At 33.2% G+C, this 26,290-nt stretch overlaps 1 protein-coding gene across 4 annotated transcripts in view; it reads left to right on the forward strand.

The window, feature by feature from the left end:
- The window catches only part of Arp1 (Actin-related protein 1), a 553,556-nt gene that overhangs the window by 16,276 nt on the left and 510,990 nt on the right, over nucleotides 1-26,290 (forward strand). The window contains exon 1 of one of the 4 annotated variants that reach the window (XM_089597205.1): nucleotides 21,853-21,871. The exons of the other annotated variants lie outside the window; for them this stretch is intronic. Coding sequence (XP_089453331.1) covers nucleotides 21,869-21,871 — 3 coding nt within the window. The 5' untranslated portion in view covers nucleotides 21,853-21,868. Of the gene's footprint in view, nucleotides 1-21,852; nucleotides 21,872-26,290 lie in introns of those variants that run through there. 4 annotated transcript variants of the gene reach the window in all.

Genomic DNA, 26,290 nt, shown 5'->3' on the forward strand with positions numbered 1-26,290 from the left:
AACGTCCAAGCCTCCTTAACGTTCCTTAAAATAACATAAGACATTTTGCAATTTTTATTGGCGCTTTTTCATTAGCTCTCAACTGTCGTGTGCTCATGCATTGACTTTCCAAGTTTAACTGTATTAATATTTAAGGACTAATTTCGGATATTAAAATTAAACGCTTAATTGTTTACCTTACAACTATATTCATTCAGACTATATAAGACTTAATCTGACACTTTTATAACAACATTTAGGCATTTAGTATTGTAACAGGCTAGGAGCCTTAAGGGCATTTTTATTAAATAAAACAAGTAGCTAAAATGCAAAAATGCAGTGTTTGCATATAAGGCACGCCTTTTTTTTCTAAAACGGGAAACCTTGCTTATTTCAAAACAACACTTGAGACATAAAAGACGAAAATCTCTCAGTCTAATCCGACTAAAACTATATGAGTCAGTCAAAAAACTTGATTACGCCTTTCGTATATACAAAAATACCTAAATACATACATACATACATACATACATACATACATACATACATGCATAAATACATGCATACATAAATACATACATACATCCCTGACGCTGAGGTCCGCAATCGCAATTTTTTTACGAAAATTTTTTAACACAAAAACAATAAGTATCGGAGGTTATAACACTTTTTGCTGTGGCAAAATTATAAAGCACTCTTGAGTATTAGTCGTGGATAAAAAACGCTCAAGTGCATTGATATAAAACATATTTGAAATGAAACATCTAGCATTTTGTTACAGTGAACGATTTTTGAGTACATTATAACATGCAAATAGCCAAGTTCAGTTTTAAATACAAAGATTTGCAGTAAATAAGTAATGAATTACATAGTATATTTTATACGTACTGCTGCAATATTTTTTACGAAATGTGATATTCAGTTTAACGAATAGACTCATTCAAAAATGATTACTCACCATCTCTTTCAAATGTTTAAAATCGATGACTGCGATCATGACTAAGTACAATAAGCTGTCATATGCGCAAGTGTTTCTCAATACTACATCTTTATGATTCACTCTTATTAGAGCTAGAGATTGATCGTTTCCATTTTTGATAACTGGAAAACATTAATTTTTTTCCCATCCTAGTGAATCTTTGATATCCGCTTTTCGTTCTCCTAAGTATTTAGATTCTAGTCGGTACCTTTTTTTCTTGTTACTCTTTTTTGATAATTTCGTTAGAACAGCTGCGCATGAAAAGCATATTCTTTCTTTTGCTTTGTCTCCACCTTTTGTAAGAGATAAGCAATTTTGAAAATACTGCATCGATTTTTCACATTTTTGACAACGATATTCATTATTCAATCTTTCTTCAACACGATCACGGTCTATACTATCGCTTACCAAATCTTGATTAAGATCTTAATTACCGTTAATTTCGGATACTTTTGTTTTTTTTTGCGAGACTGTTGGGTACAGTTAGATCCAGTTTGTTATTATAGCACCCAATGCATATTATTTTTTCTGAATTTTCTTCTTCTTCACCATCAAGAGCAACAGAACAACCATCCAAATGGTGAATAGCTTTGGCAAAAGTGGCACATTTTCTGTCTTCAGTTGGAAAATTTTATATTGAGCAAGCTACACATGAGCTGACGTTTAGATTGTAGGGTTCATTCTCGATATCACTATCAATTTTCCTTTTCATTGGTTTTCCTTTCCCTCTTCAATTTTCAATATCACTTAAGGCAATCAATTTTTTCACGTTATCTTTTTGTAAACATGCCAGGCAAATAATGTCATCGTTAATTTTTTAAAAATATTTATAGAAACTGTGAGCTTTGTTTGAGCATATTGAACAAACGAAGTATTTTGTAAGGGGTAACTGTTTACAGCAGGCACTGCAAAGTGAGGACTCGTTCAGTGGATCAAGAGCTTTTTGCACGTTATCATTGTCAATTAATCGATAGCGTCAATCGTAAATTCGTCAACGCGAGCTACATGCCCGAAGGATTTTTCAAATTTGAGTTTGAATTTATTAATTTCACCCTCAACAAGAGCGCTCGTTGCTGGGATTCGTCCAAACTCAAATTGATCACTGCTAATATTTCCCCATATAGTTATTAGGTTTAGATCTTCTAATAATTTTTTTGATATTTCAATATTAGGCAAATAGTACGCGTTGATATCTAATCCTTGTTGATTAAAAAATGAAGAAATGGAATCATAAATTTTTTGGCCCCACCGACCCCATCGATTCAATCCACCTACACACTTACTTTTGCTATCCTCTTCAATCTCTGTTTTTTCCTCAATACATCTTTCATCTTCTTCATTAAGTGTTCCTGCGACTAATAATCGAGTAGACTTGTGAAAAAAAAAAAAAATATAAAATAAATGAGAAGACATCTAATGTGAAGAAAGTTAATTAGTAGTAAAAAATTATTTGATTTGAAGAAAAAAGGAGCAAACGATGTGTGCCCTTAAAACATGAATACATTTAGTAAAGGCTAATGGTAAAATTTTTGTGTTCTATGCTTAAGAGATTTTTTAAATTAATTTTTTATAAAATATCTGTAACGTGAAATATAATCCATTTTTTCGCCTCGTAACATTCTGTGTATTGGCCATCATCCATTGCTCCCTCTGTTTCACATTCCGACAATAAAAAGATGGATTTAATAATGTTTTCAGCGACTACCATATCAGTGCATATTATAAGTTATCCTATGGCGGCCATGTATTGAGTTCGGATTCTTCTTGGAACATTTTTTAATAACTTACTATAAGTATTAATCCTGTGAGCCACATCTTGACGAATTCTAGTTTGTACTGTTTCATCTAAGTCTCCTGCATACTCATCAATATTTGTATATTTTGGAGCATACATTGCCACTGCTGCATTTAATAATGCTCGAGATCCATCAAACACGAATTCAAGTGACCATGAAACTTTAGATTCATGATGAAATCTCATAAGAAACATTAGGATATCTAGTGCAAAGTGTCTTTCCGATAATTGAAACGCCACTGTAAATTGACAAGCTTGACAATTCACGCTAAAAAAGTAAAAGAAAAATTTTCATATCGTATATAAATGAGAATTTTTATAGCGTGTATATATATAACAGTTTGCAAAGCAAAATTTACTCAGTTCTCACCCCACGCCCCTTGCACTTTCTCAAAATTTCTAAAAATAACCCACCTTCACACCCTCCCTAAATAAACAGTAAAAAAGTAACAATATGGAAGCCGAGAGACGGCATATATACAATCAGAAATATACTTTTTGTTAGAAAGGAAGCACAAAAACACAGGTACCGAGATAAATATAGGAATATGAGTATTGGAACGCATAAACAAGGTTATAGAAAATGTAAGACAAGAACAAAACCAATTTTTGCAGAATATCTGATGTATATGAGGATTAAAGAAAAATAACTCAATGTAAAAGGACACAGACGCTTAGAAGCATGTATGGAAGTATGAGTATTTTGTAAAAAAACATTAAAAAAAGGCAGAAAAAAAGATGCAGTTACATATAAATATACAAGCATGGACTTGGAATTTTACAGAGACAAATACCAAGACATTGAGATTCATCAACAGAAGCAGGGATAAAGAGGTAGGTAACTGTCGTAGTTGAAGATGTGAAAACGTAGACTTAAGTTTATAAAGAAAAATATTTTCACTCTCAATTAGATGTATAAGAACATAGTTATAAATATAGAGCATTTCATGTGAAATGAGATAAAAAAAATTTTTTTTTTCTTTTAACTTTGGGAATTAATTAAACTTTATGAGATAACATTAGCGTTATTTTTTTACATTTTTTTACCAATATTATCGCAGTCAGTGACAGTCACAAACTTCACATTTGTTTTTAGACTGCAAACTTCTGGAATTTGTAGGAAAAAAATTAAAAACGATTAACGTTAGCACTTTTACCGTATAACACGATACAAATATTTTGAAAAATTTTTAATTTGGGTTAAGTGGTGTTTTTCAGAATTTAAAGTTAAAAATTGATTTCTTTAACAATATATTACTTTTATTTTTCAAAAAAAAATTTGTTTAAATCTTTTAGTAAAAATACTTACTTTAAAAATATGTATGTGTATAAGAAACAAAAAAATGGAGACAAAGATAAAGGTTTTTACATGTAAATAAAAAAAATTTTCATTACAAAAAAATTCTTTAAACCAGTGTTTAAACCAGAATAAAACTAATTCAAAAAAATCTAAAAAAGGTATTGTAAAGAAAAGAAATTAAGGAGGAACATAGAATAAAAATAGAATAAGATATCAAGATGGTTACGATGAGAATAAATAATAATGGTCTACAGAGTTACACATACGGAGAAAAAGATAAAATATTAATAAACTTGGAGACGCAACATCATACACTGAGGAAAATATGGCACTAATCTATAGGTATAGTGACTAAAATAAAGATCTAGAAGCTTAAAAATGGGAGCAGAAAGGAGCTCAAGTTGTTTCAAAGGTTGGAAAGCAGGAACTGACACCTACGTCGCTTGGACGGTCACAATCTGTTAGCTACACTTCAATAGTTTGATCACGTAAAAAATAATTCAAATTTAACAATTATGCAACAAAATCATAAATAATAATTAAAGTTCTCAATATATACGAATACGTCACAATGTATATGTACTTAAGGCTTTATTTCTTGAGAAAGTATGCAAGATAAAAGCCGTAAGTGCTGCTTTTACATTTATCGTCAGAAAATTAGACTTTTTTTAAAATTAACCATGCTTTGTTAACCCAAAAAAATTCTCTTTTTATGTGAGAGTAAGATAATTTTATTATTTTTTAACACAAGTGAATTTTGTGCGATTATCTCAGTTCAACACTGACTGCATTTAACTATTGTTTCCGTTGAACTGCAGTATAAAACCTTGACATTTCATTCATTATTATGTTAAGCATAACATAAAATGTGTTTGTATTGCATACACAACTTCACTAATTTATGGTATATTTTTATGAAGAAATTCTAATAAAGTTGTTACATACGCCATTACATACAAAAACAACGATCTTTCTTTTCCTCCATCTTTTTTAATTTTATGTAGCTTTAATCCAGTAAAGTCTACACACAAGCTAATCCCAAAACCTTTTTGTATTTGTTTATAGCAATTCACCTGTTCATTAGTTCACACGTGAACAAAAAAAGGATTCATTCCAAAACTGTGGATGGAATTACAATATTTTTTACATTTAAGTTTATCTAATGCTGTGATTGGATCGGAATCAACAAATTTAGACTTTCTTTTCGAGGACATCGCAACATGTAGTGTGTGGCTCTCAAACAATATCGGTGGTTATTTGTCACCGCTTTGCATCAATTTATTTGCAACCATTGCTCTGTACTGGTCTACTGAACCACACTTCTCTATTTCTTCACAAACGTTTTTTTGAGCTTCGCCGCGTAAAAATCTTTTTCCACAGCCTTTTCCTAAACCAGGCTGTATTTCAAAGGTGGCCAGCATCGAATCTTTTTCCTCTAATAATTGACACTGTATTTTAGATCCACACAAACATTCTCCTACGTAGCATGTTAAATAAAAAGTTAAGAGTTGTGTACCTCAACATTAATTTAAAATTTATCTTGCATTTAGTATGATATCGACCGTAGATCAGTTATTTAATTCTTGATATATTCATGATCAAAATAAAAATTTTATATTGATACATAACAAAATATTGAAACAGTATCCCTTGGGTGCACATCATTGTGGTTAGATATTATTTAAAGGTATTAAGTGGTTGGAGAAAATAGCTATAGTACTTAGAAAGAATCAGTTTTTTGTAATTTAAATGATCTACAAGTGTTAAATGTTAAAAATATTCGATAAAAGTAAGTTGTTTTACAAATGCATGCAAATTAAGTCATATGCACGGAGACGAAGGAAAAACATGGTTCGGCCTACGCTGATAAAGTTTTCGTAGTTTTACTACGTATATAGATAGAACGAAATTAGCAATCGACCGGGAAAATTAATTCACTTGCGATTATTAAAGGTTAATAGTAAATGTTCGTGTGTTATAACATATGAAAATGTGTTTATTTAGTAGTTTCGTAGAGCCCTGAAAATTGTAAAAAAATGCAATTTTCGTAACTTTGGGAATTTTTTACTCGAAAACTGTGGGGTTTAGGTATATACATCCCCATTGATTATTTGTTCGAAATAGGCCAAAGAATAAGGAGCAATTTTTTTCTCGAAAAGATTAATTTTTCTAATTTGTTAAGAAAAAAATTGTTTGAACAATTTCTGACCACATTTCCGCCTGGCAAGTTGTACTTCCCCATACAGTAACGTATGTTAAACAAGATGGTGCAAAAAAATTGTGGACAAATTAATTTTCCTGGTCAATTGCTGATTCCACCCTGTCTAATAAATGATGAATTGCTATATTAACCTAGAAAAGCACACAAAGCGCACTTTGATAACGATATGTACTTTAATACATATAAATTTTTTAACAGTAACTCTACTTTAAATTTATTTACCATCAAAATATTAGACAATGAAGATGCTTTTTTTTCTGTTAATATTACTTTTTGAGTCCTGATATCTAGTAGCACAGGAGCGCTACGAGATCAGTTAATATTACTTCAAATCCTGAGTATAATCTTCGTAAGCAGTGTTGCATGTCGTGCAAATAACAAATAAGTGATTATTTTAACAGTCTAATTGGTATCTTCTATGAAAAATTCTATTTGGTCCGTGTTGTAGATTGTAAAAAAATGTTAGACGCGTTTTTTTTTTTTTTTTTCATGTAAACATAAATTGACAGAGATAGAGCATATCAACGTTCAAGAGTGGGGGTAAAATACGTCATAGGGACACATAATTGTGTGTTCGTATGACATTATAAGCTTCTACCTCGGCTCCCACTCGTAAACTTCGACTTGCTCTATCTCTGTCATTTTTTTTTTTTTTTTTTATATGAAAAAAAAAAAAAATACGTGTCCAAAATCAAAAAACAATCTACAAGACGGACCAAATATAATTTTTCATGCAAGATCCCAATTCCTACTATTATATAAAAGATGAAAAAATACGTAAGCAAGAGGTAATGTTATATTTCTAATAAGTGGAAATTTTTATTGTGTTTTAATTGATAAAAAATATAACGTTATGAAATTTTATAAAAAAATTTTATTTAAAAACTAAAAACATCATGTTTTTTTAAAATATATTGTTATAATCCAAAGAAAACATAGGATTTTAATTTCTTTGGTGAAAAGTATCACATTTTTATTTAAATATTAAAAGACACGATCTTTTTCTACTGACATCTAACGCAAAACAAAAATTTTTACGGGGGCGACAAAAATAAAAAAATTTTATGTGAGTTTTCGCTCATTTTTATGTAAATATTTATTTTAAACGAAAATTGAGTGTCAAACAAACTAATTCCACGATAAAATTATAGAGATTTCTAAACAATCGTAATTTTCTTCCGTTATTGCTAAATTTTAGCAAAAAAACGAGATTAATTTTTTTTCTCGTTTTATATAAGACTTCGATCAGTTTTTTGACTTATATTGAAAAAAAATCTGGAGTCTTGTTTTTTAAAACTTTATAGATTATGAATAACTAACTAGCACATTTTGAGTAAATGTAATTTCTACTATTTTTCTCTGTGTAAGTGTCAATCTTAGACTATTACAGCAATTTAATTTTCTAATTGCGAATTTGAAACTGTAAGTTGTTACGATGCATACGTCGGAGCATGATATTTACTCTTTAAATTTTTGTGAGTGACTTTGTAACGGTGGTTGTAAGTTAAAGGATTTCGCGCCTATCTTCGAGGGGGGAGGCAGAGAGAAGGGAGAGGGCCGCCGCGATGAGCCGCCGAAAGTTGGGTAGCTGGTTGCTTGCGCTCCGATTTTAAGAGAGAAATTAATTGAGCCTGGGAGAGCCCTACGCCCGCACCAACCGCAGAGAGGCACGACGTCAGAGACCCCAGCCACAGATCCGAAGAAAATACGTGATCTGGTTGATCTCCTAGAGGACCAGGAAAAGCAGCTTGAGGCCCAACTAGCGTAACAACCACAAGGAAAGGACCTCTTCCCTGCATGGTCAAGGAGATCCCTGGCAGAGTCCTACACCCAAGACGTCAACTAAGGCCAGCCTGCTCGGGCTGTGCAAAAGGTACCGTTTCCTCTGTCTCTCTGCGCTGGCGCCCCCCAAAAAGAAAAACAAAATACGTTAACGCCCCGACTAAGAAACATAAGAAACCGCGCTGCTAGATTATGCGATATTCCGGTTTCCTTTGTATTCAGTAGAATTTTGCGATTTATATTTAATGTGACGCGTCGAAATAATTGACTAACGACGAATGCTGTAAGCCGTATTGTAGATATAATTAAGAGATTTATTTATGAATAAACGAAGAAAGTGTAATATAATCTAATATAATCTGTTCACGGTTATTTTCCATACGTTGTCACCAAAATCCCTGTGTCAAGAGTCTCTTAAATTTCTTCATATCCAATAAAACATCTTTACTATACCATACTTAATATATATTGTGTTGTCACATCAATTAGTATCTACAACTGGCGCCCGACAAAGTGGTATTATAGTTGAACTCTTAAGTTTTGGTGAGATGTATGGGGGATAACATTGTGAAAACGCGATCAGGTAGAATTGTAAGAAAAAGGACTATAGAACAAACCAAAACAAAGCCTGTTATACCGAATAAAATAAAGAAAACAAATACTCCACACAAAGTAAACTCAATTGTACAAAAGGCTAAAATTACGAAAGAATTGAATAAAGCAAAAATGAAAGAAGCTAATAATGTTATAAGACAACAGGAGGAGGTAATGCGTCGCCAGACGGCCGAGTTAGAGCAGTTACGGGGAGATATAAATCGGCAACAAAATGAAATTCAGCGAGCACGCGAAATAATGGAAGCTCGAAATGTGGCCGAGGAACAGATTCGGACGATGCGCGCACAAATGATCGCGATGCGGGAGGAATTAGAAAGAATAAGAAATGGCCCCCAACCGCCCGCGCCGCGTGATTTTGCAGCAGAACTTTGTACCGCGATGGGAAACATGCAAGCTAGCAACTTTCAAATGAAAGTCCCCGAGTTCAAGGATGAGAATGACACGAACCCATTGGAGTTCTTAGACGAGATCGGCAGGTACTGCAGAACAAAAAATATTAATAACGAACGGAAACTCAGTATGTTGAATTTATTTCTATTGGGAAAAGCCCGTGTCTGGCTCGAGCTCCGGGACGCATTTCAGGATTATGATCAGTTTCGTGAAGCATTTTTAAAGGAATTTTATTCGATCCCCGTTCAAGTAAAAATAAAAAACAAATGGAGTACGCGTAAATTTTTAGATCAAAACTGCACGTTGCAAGAATATTATTATAAACAATTAAAACAAGCCTCATATTTACTCCCTATCATGTCAAATTTTGAGAAAAACTACATTATCACACAGCAATCACCTCAAGAAGCTAGAAAAGCTTTGGCCACAATAAATTTTGAAAGTAATGACACGATCGTTTTAACACTTGCAAATCTAGATGCAATATATAGTGAGAGAAAGAAATTTCTGGAAAGTAAACAAAATAATTTTGAAAACTATGACCAGCAGCAGCAGCAGCGGGCACGGGTAAATCGCTTGAATGTATATAATAGCAACGGTCGTGGTTCTTACAGAGGTAATATGTATCATCAAAACAATAGAGATTACACACACCCACATAATAACACTCACTACAGCTATATACAACAACACCAACATGGCCAGCCTCAGAGCAATAACAGTGCGCCGCTCGTTCCCGATTTCCGAGTGCCCCCACCGAACTATCCAATAATAAATACAGTCAGTACCGCGCAAAATATACACAGCAATTTAAACGGGCAATAGACACACCGAACCATGGTCCGTCGATGTGTCTAGATAATACCGAGTTAATTAAAGTACTAAACGAGGGGATTTTGAATAAAAATAAGGACCACGATAAAAATAATGAAAATAAAATACCGCGTTCCCCACATGTTTTATGTCGATTATTTAAATACGAGAATTGGTCATTATTGGATAGTGGAAGCCAAATCACAGCCATATCAGAAAATTTCTATTTAAAAATAAGAGAACATTGGAAAGTGTGTGAACTTCCAGTGTCCAATATAATGGTAACCGTCGCCATAGGAAAGAAAACAACGTGCATAAAGAAACAAGTATCGATCGAAATTAGTATTGGTGACCATTTCTTGCGCTGTACCTTTTTGGTTGTCCCATTCTTGACAAGTAACATAATCTTAGGGAATGATTTTTTATTGAAGCACGGATTTATTATCGACTATTGGCGCGCGGAAGTACGAATTAAACATAAGGCGATTTCTGATGACTCGGTGTCTTTCGAACGTGATCGCGCGGAAAAACTTGTATCGGAGAGAACTGGAGAGAGTATTCATATATATATAATTAAAATAAATGATAAAACAAACGAAAAGGAAAGTATACAATGGATAAACGCAGATGATAGTAAAATAAATATTGATAATGATAAAATAAATATAAGTATAAATAAAGTAAACAGTACGGAAAGTACAAGCATTAAAAGTTATCAAAATGATAACACTGTTGAAAATAAATATGAAAATTTCAAAAATAAATATATTGCAGACATGTATAGTGAAAAACTAGAATCACAGATTAAAAGTGGCGATAATTACCGAGTGTGTGAGGTAAGCGAAATTAATCGCGATATCACAGATAGTGGAACACAAATAAATACTGACGGCTATGAGGACGAGCTCACTGCACAGCTTCATGATATCACGAATAGCTTAACAGCGCTAAGTGATTCAAGAAAACAAATAGTTTTAAAACTGTTACAACAATTTAGACCTTTATTCTCAAACAAGCCGGGTTGTGCGCGGGGCTATGTGCATAAAATTCGCCTAACAAAAGAAAATCCGAAAATTAATGTAACGTATTCGGTTCCATTGGCCTTAAGAGAATCAGTAAGGAGTGAAATTAACGAGATGTTAAAATCAGGTATCATTAAAAGAGCGACGAGCCCGTTTTGCAACCCATTGCGAATCGTACGAAAGGAAAACGGGAAAATTAGAGTATGCTTGGACGCGAGACACCTTAATAAATTTGTCGAAAGTGATCATGAAGCCGTGCCGCTCATTCCAGATGTTACGCAAAAGTTTTATAATTGTAAATACTTTTTAAAAATTGATTTGACATCCGGATACTGGCAGATACCCCTAGCGGAGGAATCGAAACCTTTAACTGCTTTTCTCTTTGATTCAAAAATGTTCCAATTTACACGCATTCCATTTGGGTTGAAAACAGCAGGCAGTGCGTTTATCCGTGCGTTGAACATTGCGCTAGAAAGTAAGGTAAACACCAAAAAGGGGGATTTCATAGATTATGAAAGTGACAACCCGGACGACGAATCTTTATCGAACGATGAAAACGAAATTAGAAGACACAGCTCGACATACATTGACGACACGGCAATTGGAACAGAAAATTTCAAGTCTCACGTAAAACTACTTTTAAAAATATTTTCTAAACTACAACAGAATAATTTTACAATTAAGTTAGAAAAATGCGTGTTTTTCCAAGTATCAATTTTATTTCTCGGATTTGAACTTTCGTTTCGGGGAATCAGACCAGATCCACGTAGAATACAGCTCATATTAACCCTTGAGGAACCCAAAAACCAAAAAAGTTTGCAAAGCATATTGGGCTTTTGTAACTATTATCGACGATTTATCATACAACATAATAACTATATTACACCCTTTCGCGATTTGTTACGAAAAAATGCAGAATGGAACTGGACAGCCGAACATTCAAAGGCCTATGAAGCATTAAAAAATAATTTTGTGAATTCTGTATGTTTAAGCCATATCTTACCCGACGTACCATTTAAGGTTCAGACAGACGCAAGCATACAAGGGATAGGGGGAGTATTATACCAGGTGGACAGCGCTGGAGATCACCGTATTATTTCAGTCGCGAGCCGCTGCCTCACTAGTGCAGAATCACAATACATGACTACGGAAATTGAACTACTTGCCGTTATATATTGTGTAACTAAATTTCGATATTACTTGATCGGCACCACATTCGAAATCATAACAGATCACAAAGGTTTATTGTTTTTAAATTCCACTAATTTTCATAATTCACGACTGATTCGATGGGGTTTGCTCTTGCAACAGTATTCTTACACCGTATCGTACTGCAAGGGAGTGGAAAACATAGCAGCGGACTTCTTAAGTAGACACCCAGCAGGGAAATTTAGAGATGTTAGGGAGGAAAAATTAATAGTTCCTACATTAAATAAATACCTGCCGATCGAATCAAAGAATATTGGTGAAATGTCATCATTGGTCGTCATGGCGATACATAATGATGGGGTTTCACTAAAAAATATCATTAGAAATCTGGGGAAAAAACAAAGACAGGATGACTATTGTAAGCATATTATCGAAAGCATACAACAAAATAAAAATACTAATAATGACTTCCAAATATTTGATAACATTCTTTTTCATAGTGGGAAAAATAATCAAAATTGGCGCATAGTCGTTCCGAAGGAAATCAAAACAGATTTAATTAAACACACCCACGTAAAACTCGGTCACCCAGGAACTTTCAAAACTCATGCATACATGAACAAGTTTTTTTATTGGAGGGGGATGCAAAAAAATGTAAAACATCACATTAAATGTTGCGATGCATGCCAGCGCGCCAAGCACCTCACGATAGCGATGGAGGGACCTTATCAATTGGTCAACACGGAAGGACCTAGGGATTTGGTCACTGTGGACTTTTACGGTCCCCTACCTCGCTCTCGGGGGGGAGTGGAGTACATACTCGTAGTGCTGGATGCATTTTCTAAGTTGGTCCGTCTCTACCCTATGAAGAGAGCCACTACAATCATGTCGCTAAAAAAAATAATAGAAGAATACATTCCCGAATGCGGTAAACCTCGACGTATTCTTAGTGATAACGGATCTCAATTTAATACCCCCAAATGGAGGAATCGGTTAGAGCAGGAGGGAATTAGGGTCGTCTATAGCTCTGTCCGTCACCCACAGTCGAATCCAACAGAAAGGGTCATGCGGGAGATTGGGAGGTACCTGCGCACGTATTGCTCTGACAAACACACGGCATGGGCCAATCATATTAAAAATATTGAACACCTATTAAACATCAGTACACATTATAGCACTGAGTGCATTCCGAATGAGTTGCATTTCGGGAAACCGATTGAAGACGAAATCATACGTTTGATAAAATATCCGTCCAAATACGAGATTGATCATAGGTATATGCTGGTATTTGCCAAGAAAAAGATGGAGAAGCGTTTTGGGGATCGAGCCGGACAGCAAAAGGTGTCCAAGATTTTGTTGGATGTAGGAGATAAAGTTCTGTTAAGGGTACGACACTTGTCGAATGCCATTGATAAAGTCAGCAAAAAATTCTTTATGCTATTTGAGGGTCCATATATAATAAAAAAAAAAATAGGTGCAAATGCATTCTTACTTGTCGATTCCGTGAATTCCAATGAGGAAAAGGGCATATATAATAGAGCAAATTTGAGGAAATATTACGCGAATTAGTAATAATGCATATGACTTGGTGAACTGGCCGATTGATTCCGATTCCTGTTGTAATATAATTGAAAAAAAAAAAAAAAAAAAAAAAAAAAAAAAAAAAAAAAAAAAAAAAAACTTTGTTGCGCTAACATATAGGTAGATTGTATGAATATAAAATTATTGTTGATAGATCAAAATAATGATGTATACTCACGTACATAGTTTAATTAGGTACTGTATTAAGCGAACTGTCTGATTTATGTAATAGTCTCAGCGGAAAAAATTATGTATCGAATAAAAGGCACAGTATGCATCACGAGTTTGCTTTCAAACCATGGTTTGTTTGTTGTGACGACAAGTAATTTAACTCGAGTTCTACTTAGTTCATAACGTCGGTCCACAAAACATTTAGTGCTGAGTGGTATATGTTGACAGCGGAAACGAATGATTTGGTATGCATGGTGATAACGTAAACTTCACGCATAAATTTGCACAATGAGTTAGCCTTTAAATCGGCAGTTTATTTTTACCTTTGTGCACCGAATGGTAAAAACGGGGGGAGTTGTAACGGTGGTTGTAAGTTAAAGGATTTCGCGCCTATCTTCGAGGGGGGAGGCAGAGAGAAGGGAGAGGGGCGCCGCGATGAGCCGCCGAAAGTTGGGTAGCTGGTTGCTTGCGCTCCGATTTTAAGAGAGAAATTAATTGAGCCTGGGAGAGCCCTACGCCCGCACCAACCGCAGAGAGGCACGACGTCAGAGACCCCAGCCACAGATCCGAAGAAAAACCGTGTTCTGGTTGATCTTCTAGAGGACCAGGAAAAGCAGCTTGAGGCCCAACTAGCGTAACAACCACAAGGGAAGGACCACTTCCCTGCATGGTCAAGGAGATCCCTGGCAGAGTCCTACACCCAAGACGTCAACTAAGGCCAGCCTGCTCGGGCTGTGCAAAAGGTACCGTTTCCTCTGTCTCTCTGCGCTGGCTCCCCCCAAAAAGAAAAACAAAATACGTTAACGCCCCGACCAAGAAACATAAGAAACCGCGCTGCTAGATTATGCGATATTCCGGTTTCCTTTGTATTCAGTAGAATTTTGCGATTTATATTTAATGTGACGCGTCGAAATAATTGACTAACGACGAATGCTGTAAGCCGTATTGTAGATATAATTAAGAGATTTATTTAGGAATAAACGAAGAAAGTGTAATATAATCTAATATAATCTGTTCACGGTTATTTTCCATACGTTGTCACCAAAATCCCTGTGTCAAGAGTCTCTTAAATTTCTTCATATCCAATAAAACATCTTTACTATACCATACTTAATATATATTGTGTTGTCACATCAATTAGTATTTACAACTTTTCACTTGCGAAAAGTAAATGAGTTAATCTCTGATGACTGGCATGCGAGTGAAACTTCATATTATAATTGAAAAGTACCAAACAAAGCCCCTGGTCGATACAGATCTGAGCGCAAGATTTATTCTAATTAAAAGGTCAATAAGCATCATGAACTTTACTTCGTGACTTGATAGTAAAGCACTATTTTTAAACAAGAAATCACTTTTTTGCGCGCGTTTAAAGTGTCTATTTTACTATATATACATACAGTTGTAATAAAAAATACTAAATAAAAATAAAATAGATGTTAGTTATAAAGGATTTGTCTCGAAATTATTTAATTTTCATATATAATAAAAAAAAGTTATAAATAGTTTTTTGTAAAAGTATAAAAACTTACGACAGTTATTTCTGTTTATTTATATGATACATGCATTGTTTTAGAATTTCAAAACGTCACGTGACCTCTCTGTAAAAACTATGGCAAAGGTCTGAACTTTTTCCACATACACTACAATAGCATTTTAAAAGAAGAAAAATGGCTACTGGGTCTTTTTATCGATTGGATATATGTATTTAAGTTTACTTAATTTTCTACACACGTGTTGTATCAATTTAAAATAACAAAATTGCTTGCAAACATTGAATTCTTTCTAGAGTTTCATTATTTTTTTACATTCATCTTATTTTTGTTAAAAAAGTTGTAAGTGGGTTTTTGTCGAAATTCGGAATTTTACGGCAATTATTTCTATTTATATATATGAATATATAATATTTTATAGAACTCGAAACTGTACAGATATATTTTATAGAACTTAAAAATAAGGAAAAATGCTCAGAAAAATGGCTATTAAGCCTTTTTTTATCGATTAACAAGTTTCTCGACTTTGCAAAGCGCTTCATGTAGTACATTGGCTAGCTTCATCTTTATTTTTAAATTCTCCTCTATTCACCCTAAATAGGTTCTCTTCTGATTTGATCGTGAGTCGTCAGAGTAGGTAACTTGAATAGTTAAATTTTTGAACTCGTGTTTTGGAATTTAAAAATTAGAAGATATAGATTTTTTTATCAAATAAAGATTCGTCAAATGATGTTAATGAGTCCTCCGATTCAACAATACTTTCTGACAACTGCGAATTTTCCAAAGACTTATTTTCGTTGTTACGTAGACCTACTTCCTGAAGACGCATTTTCTTCAACAAATCATTCCTATTACTTGTCACCATGATGTGTAAGGATTTACTTTTAAATTTTTCATCAAAATCATTTTTGTTAATTTCGTCCCATATTGGATCGCTTTCGAGCGTCACTTTAAAATCATTATCGTTGTTTTTGATGAAATTCTTGTCACTATATTTTAATAAAACGTTTTCAACTGTTTCTTGAGAAAACAACGGTGGTCGTCCACCACGTGACATTGCGTGAAAGTTAAATTTTCTAACATACACAAAACAATAAATCTGAAAAATTTAAATAGAGACAATTAAATTTTTCTAGGTTTTGTAGGTAAATACAGAATTTTTTGTTTCATTTCACCTAACATGGATGTGTTTTTTTTTAATAGTGAAAATTATTTAAACTACTGGAGAAATAGCTTTTAGCATATCCTCCTACCTTGAGTTTTGATACAAAAATGTTATATTTAAAAAAGAAATTCTCTGTGATAGGTGGAACAAAACTTTTATTAATTAAAATTTTTTGAATGCTGTTCGGTCAAATCAATCAAAAAATTATAAAGTTTTAAAATATATTCCTAGTCACATAAACAAACAGCTTTAATTGATTAGTTCGACAAAATGACTATAGAAAAATATAAGACACGTTTTGTTTTCCTTATCATGTGTCACGTACGATATGCTTGATGAATTTATCGTAGATATCAAACCACCAAAACTGCATAGCAACACCACGAAACATACGAGAAATCCACGAAACATCATGTATACAAAAATTTATAACGATACAGTTGGTAAAAAATTTTGAATTATCATACAGGTATTGAAGTAGATTAATATAAAACTTAATATAAACCGCTTGGCAAACTTTTTTTTCAATTCAAGAAAAATCAAATGCGATAAATTCGTGATAAAACGGTCCTTAATTCAGGTATTTTGTTAAATATCTATTTTTAATTCAGCTAATCAAAAACTCCTGTTACTCTCAGTCGTGCATTTATTCCATTAAGAATTTAAAACACCTTACAATCACTTTTTGATTATCATACATATTTTTTTATTACATCATGTGTGTGTGTGTGTGTTATTTAAAATAACTTTTACTTCATAAAAAGCAAGTTCAATTTTGTTGAAATTGAAAGAACACTTACTTGCTTACTTACTTGTTTGCTTATTTATTTACTTACTTGCTGAAGAATGCCAAATAAAAAAGGAAAACTCAGAAATAGTAGGTGTGGGATCAATAAATATTTTAATATTCAATACATGACAATTACAAACAATATATTAAGTAGATAAAAAAGGTTAAAATTAAAGCCGTGGCACGACATGCTGCTAAGCTGGCCAGTACAAGATTGTGCGTTTTCATTGAATCTTCCAATTATTTCAAAACAACTTCCTACTGCCTACGCTGATTACATCTCTATCATCACGCTCGCATATTAGGTCACATACGCTTACACACGTATTCCTAGTCGCTTATTTAATACCCACAATATATGTATATCTAAAAGATAAATAAAAAATATCCTCTAGTACCGCTTTATCTTTAATAGGGTAGTATTACAGTGAATTTCGCTACAGGACGTTCATCATACATAGGTTTTTTGATAGATATTATTGAAACATCGAACGTACATTTGTTATAGTATAAAAAATACTCTCAAAAAATTGCAGATCGCTTAACTGTACCATTTTTATATTTTTAATTAAAAAAAACTCAATGTAACATGTAAACTTATGGAAGAATCGCATGAAGTGTATTTAGAAGGAAATGATCTGTAGGAATCTCCTAATTTTTTGTGTATAATAGATTATTATTAGATAAACCTATTAAATTTTCAAATGGGTCAACACGTGGGTTATTTAAGTAAAATATAAAAGAAGGGATCTGTCTAGTCTTTCCTCCCGCTAACTGTGATCAACATCTTTATTTATCTTAAAAAATCACTTAAGTTACGGATGAAAAAAATGGGGACGAATAAAACGCAATGAAAATCAAACAATGTATTCACGAAATCTCGTATGAATAAACCATTAATGGAAAAAATATTTAAAAAATGTAAAACTGTTTTAAAAATTTTTGAAAATAATGAAAAAAATGAGAAAATTGAACAAAACATTTAGGTTGCCTGTACATGGAAGACTTGCACTTGCAGGTTCAAGTCAGATCGCCATAAGCCCGTGCGAGTGCGAGAGAGAGAACATATATATATATTTTTGCATCGATCTGACTTGAACCTGCAAGTGCAAGTCTCCCATGTACAGGCATCCTCATCATTTATTGATTTAAAAATGAAAAAATTAATGAAAATTAAATAAATATTTATCAACATTGACTTAAAAAAGTTCTACTAACCGGACCGGCTACCTTCTGCACACCAGACGGTCCAAAGTTTGAGAAAAAAATTATTTTTTCTTTGTACTAGTTAAAGATGCTGGGATGCTGTGGTTATGGCTAGCGGCGAGGGGGGGGGATGGAACGAAAAATTTACTTCCGTTACACATTTTCTTCAGGTCACAATCTGAAATCGTTGATTTACTCCGTAGCACAGAACGTGCCTATATAAGTATAACTTCAAAAATAAGTACGATAATCCATGACTAATTGTAACGTGATTTAAGTTCTTAATTTTTGATCAATCAAATAGATTGTTGGCAACCTTACAATGAAGGATGTTTGATGTAATGCTCAGCACAGAGAGTGCCAGGGTCAATGGGGTCCTGGCTTATATATGTATTATGTGTCCGTGTGAATGTATGTACTATACGTCGGTAAATTTAACAGGGCATCAAATTTTCAATCCTATAAGTTCGAAATAGGTCACCATTTTTTTATTTTATGATCAGACCGGGTGCCTCCCCGGGTGCACATAGTCATCAAGAAGCTGACCATCTTCCCACCTTCAATGAGCAAGCAAGCCACCCGAAGTCGTCAGGGACAATCGTACCGTAGGTTAGGTGAGTGGCATTTTTTCCTCGATTTTTTTCCAGGAAATTTTAATGACGAAAACTACAGCTATATGCATAGAGAAAGAAAGAAAAAGGTCGTGCCTACACGGACATTTTTGTTAGTTAACTGTAGACAAACATGGTGGACAGCAGGACTACGTAAAGCAATCTGAAATAGGGTTATATATTAAACACACTTCCTTTTTTCTTTCACCATATGTAACTTGACACTGTATGTAAGTTGACAGCATCAAATAAGCCGGCCTTCGTCTATCAGGTTCGTGACTTCTACAAGAACTAGTATTGTAAGGTAACTTACACACCCTCGTATTCAATACACATATAGTTAAAGTATTCAGCTAAATCGAAAATTTATACAAATATGCCTCAAAAACTTGTGTGTATGAGTAATACACAAAACTTATGTGTGTATAAATTGTGCAAGTACTTAATGTAACCGGGAGTAATTAAATTCCAGTAGAAGAGCTGCAAGTCAAGTGACAGGAAAATTTCGAACAAAAGTGTAACATTAACAAAATACATACCTGTCAATGAAACTGCAGTCAAGCGCTAAACCAAAAAAGTCTTGTCAAGCGGTACAATATAACCAGACGATGGTGTAAAAACTGCAAAAACTTCGAATAACACAGCGAATTCTCGAGTACTCAATAAAGTGAGATAAACATGAATAAAAGCGCGAGAGCTCTCCTTACGTAAAGGAGGTGACGGCACTACAGTGTATATATATATATATATATATATATATATATATATATATATATATATATGTCGCAACACGCATGCGCGTGCACAAACAAGTTCACGTTGATTCAGTCCTTATTGGGATGTACCACATAGCGCTCACACCATCTGTGGGCGAACTTGGAACTACGGAAAGAAGGCTTTTCATCAGACTGAAATTGAAGTATTATGTTGTATAAAAAGTGGATTTATTCTTTTATTTTGGTACTATCAGTATTTAAATAGCTCTAGTCTTAAAGTTTGTGTGAAGGATAAGGTACGCAAAAGTAAACGTATAATTGCACAAAAACATTTTTATTATTTAAGTCAACTCATCATTTTTAATTCTTCAAATATTTCTAAATATGTTATGTATTTTTGCAAATAAATACTTTTTTTTTTTTTTTTTTTTTTTTTTTTCCAACGTGTGGAAACTCAAATGCTTATGTATGCAGGCTCAATTTCTGGATGAGAAAATGCTAAAAAAAAACTCTGTTTCTCTTGGGATTGTCCATTTTTCATGACATTAACATATAAATCAAAAATATATATTGGAGCATTACACTGGTATCAACTAGTATTTGTCAATAACGCAAGCTCTCCCAATGTTTTGTTTTCGTTTTTTACGATTTGTTTATTATTTTTTTTAGTATTCTGTAATATATAACTTTGACATTCAGGTTCATTGTCATGAAAAATGGACATGTTTGTAGCATTTTCTCATGCAGAAATTGAGCCTGCATATATGAGCATTCGAGTTTTCACATATTTCCCAAAAAAAAAACAAATATTCATTTGTAAAAATACAGGAGATATAATTAAAAAATATTCAAAGAATAAAAAATAAACGAGTTGACTTAAATAATAAAAATGTTTTTACGCAATTATACGTTTACTTTTGCGTACCTCATGCTGAAGGCAAATTTCGAGACTAGAGCTATTAAAATATTGACAGTACCGAAATAAAAGAAGAAATCCACCTTGTATACAAAACAACACTTCAATTTCAGTCTGATAAAAAGCCTTCTCTCCGTAGTTCCGAGCTCGACCGCAGATGTCGTGAGCGCTATGTGGTACATCCCAATAGGTCAAATAACTTTTTTTTGAAACTAATTGTCAACCGCGATTTTTATAGTTGAATTAAACGTGAAAAATTCGTTCGTTCGATTCAAGTAAAATGTGATAAAATCTTCTTTGGCCCTAAATGCGAAAATAGTATAAGTTGCGAAATTATACAACCTCTAAATTGAGACCCAAACTATTTTAACTAAAATATTAGTGATTTTTGAGTCACTAACAAAAAATACAATTAAATTTTTCTAACAGACGTATAACCTTTATCGGCCTTGAGCGCAATTCCAAAATTGCGCACCTACTGGGAACTTTAAAAACGATTGGCCGTGATTAGAACAGGATATTACTATGAATCTATTTCTATATGCTAGAAGAAAAACAAAGTTTGAGGCTTGGCCACCTGGAAAATGGAGCTAGAAGCTTGATTTCATAATAAAGCGTAATAATGTTTTTTTTCTAATCACGGCCTATTAGTCTCAAAGTTTCCAGTGGGGCGCAATTTAGGAATTGCTCTCGAGGCCAATAGCAATGAGTACTAGTTACAGTAGTTAACTATTTTATTTCGTAGGCGTCATTTTTTTTTACATTTGTAGTAATTCATGCTTATAAGCTGCTTGATTATACATTTATAAATGAACGATAAGCGAACGAATGATGCAAATCAAACGCAACCATTGAATTATTGAATAGGCAAATGACGTAGCATGACCATTTCATTTTAGTGAAATATTCGATATATTGAATGCCTTGATCAGACACATAACCGATATTTTCTGCTATAGTTAATTTTTTTCTTTTATTTTCATGAACAAATAAAAAAACATCAACATAAATTGACTTCCAAGTGAAATTATTGACTGCCCCAGGAGCATGGCCGCTGCATACAGTGTAGAGATAGAAATTAAAAAAGTAAACGAGTGAAAGACAAATATGCAGACTCGCATTCAAACAAACATACATTCAGCATAGCTGGTATTACTAGAACTACAACACGCTGATGGTTAATATAAATACAAATCTTTTAAATTTTTGTGTTCAACTGTCGGTGGAGGTGTAAAGAAAAAAAGTATACGTACCACGGTCAAAAAGTGAGGTTACTATTGACCATATATAGCGCGATCAGTAATAGCCCCATTTTCTGGCCTAGGTACGTAATATACTATAAGACATCACATGTTCCCAATAAAAAAATCCATATTTCGAAAATTGATATCAATTTTGTTCCATGAGTCTACATCCACGTAAAAGTGTATCTATGTACATCGTACATATAGATAAATTTTTTTTATTGGGTTGGATTCTCTTTATTGCTATATATAATAGTTAATCTTTTATATCATAAAGTAATTCGGTAATACTTGTTCAGGTATTGACATACAGCAACTGATACTGAACATTTTTTAAGCTAATTTACTGGTCGTTATTTGATACATCGTCACGTATCATTATGTTTTCCTTGATCATCCTCACCACCCTTCCTTACACAAATTTCCAGCCAACTAAAGCACATCTGTTTCATTGCCGTGTGAATAAATGAAACTTTAAAGTACAGTAATGTAATCATGAAGTATGTATTGTTTAATCCAAGCTTCCAGTGGACTGTATAATTTGAGCTGCCTTGAGCTTGGAAAGTTATTTTAGCGAGGAGCAGGAAAATGCGAGGAAAAAAAATCCCTATATTTTTTGCACTCAAAGAAAACTTAATTATATTAAGAAATGTAAATAAATGAAACAAAATGTAATTAAAGCAACTCGCTTTGTACATCAGAAGAAAGTTAAACTATGAACGCGCCTTAAAGATATTACAAAACTGATACTTTTCTTAACGCCCGAACTATGGTGACTAAGTATTCTTTAAACTAAGGAGACAATGTCTGGCAACAACAGCAGTAAGCTGCCTATGCGAGCGAGCTCTCGAGGCGGACTGACTGGTGTGAAGCTGCTGTCGGGCTTGAGTTCAATACGAACGTTGTAAGGCTTTCTGATTGGTCGCTGGCTTACTCACTAGTAAGCTAACAATTGGTTCATTTAAAGGTAGCCGTCCAGATTTACGAGTAACCACTGCCACCTTAACCGGGAATTTTAAAAAGAAATAATTTTAATCGCTCTATTAAGCACATTTCAAAATTAACTACTTTAAATTGCGCACACGCTTGTGCCCTTACAACTTAAATGTAAAGAGCACTTTAACTTTGCGATGACAATTCTAAACATGTATAAGATATTGAACTATTAAAAAAGGCGAAAATTTCATTACGAATATAAATGTTGCATTGAAATTGCAATTTGAAATACATTATTAAGAAAAAAAAAAAAAAATTCCCTGTACACGCTGGCCTGATCCGAGGATCGCTGAATCAAAAATCACTAATATTAGAAACTGCACTTAATAGATAAGTAAATGATCAAATAAGTTAAACAGTTAGATGTATTCATTAGCTTACTCTCTAAAAATCATCCAGTGGAAATTTCACTTTTTGATCCAGTGGAATAAATTTCACTGAAGAATTAGTGACCAATCCACTGATCTTTTAAAGCCTTATTCATCTCACTGAAAAACTAGTGGTAACGTCACTGATTTAAGCAGTGAGTTTAAACTTGTAAGTTTACACGAGACTTTCAGGATAACATGTACGAGTATTTCAGGAGACATGTGTATATTAACAGTAGACGAATTTAACCACAAAACTCATTTAAAAAAATGATGTTGTCTTAATTGATTGAATTCAACAGATCCTGTATTTAAATTCATTCTGGCACAGTAAATGTACGTTTTCTATATTTTTGAGACCCTAGTCTTCTAGCCAAAGTGGTGAGACATCTGACTAGATTGCCGCAAGTTGGGGGTTCAATTACCCGGTGTGCCAAAACTTTTTAGAAGTACTTTTCTATTATAAATCATATTTGTAAGTAAATTTGTATTGATAACTACGTTTAAATTATTCAACAATATATTATACAAGCAACGTATATAACAATAATTAAAAATAATTCATATGATATTTCAATTCAGATAAAATTACATAAATATGACCCGAACAATTATTAATTCATATTCGAATATAGCATTCTAAAATACATTTTTTAATAATATTATGTGTAGTTACTTTTGAATTTTCAATATAATTTTTAGGAAAAGATCCATGGATTTCTCACTGTTGATTCAGTGAAAATTTACACTGTTTATTCAGTAAGTCATCGGTGAAAGTTCTACTGATTTGAAATAGTGAATATTTCACTACTTAAATCAGTGGAATTTCACTGAACTCTAGTGGAGCGATTTTCACTACCCCATTCAGTGGAAATTCCACTGAAACTTAGTTGAATTTCACTGGATGATATTTAGAGAGTACCCTTGTCCTTTATTCTTAAGTTTTTAATTAGTGATCCAATTTTGTTCTGAACTTTAAATTTAAGTATTTGTTTATTTATATAATCAGAAAAAAATTTAATGTGCTGATCTAACTGTATACAACTCGCTTCCTTATTAAACTACTGTTCCGTTAGCTAGACTAATCAGGACTTGGCTAGAGAGAGATAGAATGCACTTCTACTGGTCGCTCCTGATCAGCTTTCTTAACAGGGAAGTACTCTTGGAAGGCTCTAAAGCAGTAGCTTCAATATGCTATAAGGTTTAATCAGACAAAATATAGTCAATATAATTTAATTCAAATTTATAGTATAAATAAATAATATCATATCAGAAAAAGATGAAGAAAATAAAATATAGATAGGTATACAAAAGCATGGCGTGTTGAATTGGCTTCCATAGAATTAAACACCACTCACCCCTTGTGGTTTCCCCGATTTGATGTGCACCAGGTGCGAACTCTATTTTTCTTACTCAGGACGCAGTAAACGTCTTAAGTAGTAACCTTTGAGCTCTATTCTGTGTAAATCAACTAATTTGTTTTTTTTTAAATACACATTTAAAAACAATATGTGCATAGTCCAATCTGTTCACCTGCAAATTTATTATTTTAATATTTTTCAAATTGTTACAATTTGATGATAGTCCGGTCAGTTCTTGTCGTTAGTTAAGATACGCGTACACGAATATAAATGAAAAAACTAGTATTTTCAAGCCAACTTGATTTAAATTAACTCTTGCAAAACGAATTCACTACAAATCAACTACAAATGATAGATCGATCTAGATCGCTCGACAGTGTACTGGCAAAATTTGGCCGATCACAGAGTTCAGTGACACCCCCATTATGGCAAGGGTGCTTTCTAGACTAGATCTGTGATATGCATCTGAAAGCTACAAATTAGCTACAAAATATATCGTTTTTTCCATCCCCCTGGATGCCCCGCATCGTGGTAAGATGTGGTAGCTTAATATCAAGTTGGCACATCCGAGCGTAATGGGCGTTATTTAGGCCCTACAAAATCAATTCTTGCACTACAAATTTACTACAAATCAGCTACAAATTTCCCATGAGTTCTTATTATAGGGGTTCGCGAGTGGATGTGCTACGTTGATATACGTACAATTCGAGACAGGTAAAAGTGGAATATTCATATAGAATTTTAAAAGATGCAAAGCTTTATTTATTTTGGAATTTTGCACTACTCTGTAAATGATCGCTGCTCGTCGTTGGCGTGCCACACGAGTGCGATTTCGAAGTCGGCAAAAATCAATGCTTTTTAATATCCCGTTAAGATAAAAAAGATTTTTTTCGCCTGAATTATTTTGCAGAATTATAAATTTTTGGTCAAGAAAATGGATAAACGTTTATTGAACGCTGGAATATTATTTATTTATACATAGTTGTTATAATAGTTGTGTGCGTAATAATTTATTGTATCGTGGCCTTTTTATATTTATGTAATGTTGAGCATAGAGTATTTAAAATTCCGAAATAAATCAAGCTGTGCATGTTTTAAAATTCTATATGAATATACCAGTTTTACCTGTTTTGAATTGTTTTTATTTTCAGTTACGTTTCATAAGTTTTTTTCATAAAAAAATATCTTTGTTCATTCAAACCTAATCTTATGTGCAATTTTAAATATAGTATGTAGTCAATAAAAACAGTTAATAATCAAAAGAATGGATTTTTATTTGAAAAATTTCATACCAAAATTATGCTTCATTGACAGGAAATCATTAAAAACGTAAAAAAAACCATGTATAAAGAAAAAAACAGCTTCTATTGTGAATAATTTGTTGATACTTTAAAAACGTTTGAGTTGGTCGCCTAAAAATTCTGTATGTACATAAGTACAATAAGCTTCAAACCACATTTCAGTGGATTAAGTGAGTTGGTGCTTCACAGTTGTTAGATAAGTTGTGTGTTCCGTGTTGGCAGCAGCCACACGTACCAACACTCACATATCTCTGGTTCTTTCTCTCCTTCGCTGCTACTGTCGGTAGAATAGTGGGGGACTCTGTTGCTTGCAGGGGACTCGGTCA

The sequence above is a fragment of the Copidosoma floridanum genome, unplaced genomic scaffold, assembly GCF_036245765.1.
Source record: "Copidosoma floridanum isolate Cflo_tuat_1 unplaced genomic scaffold, Cflo_Japanese_pri ptg000031l, whole genome shotgun sequence".
NCBI lineage: Eukaryota > Metazoa > Arthropoda > Insecta > Hymenoptera > Encyrtidae > Copidosoma > Copidosoma floridanum.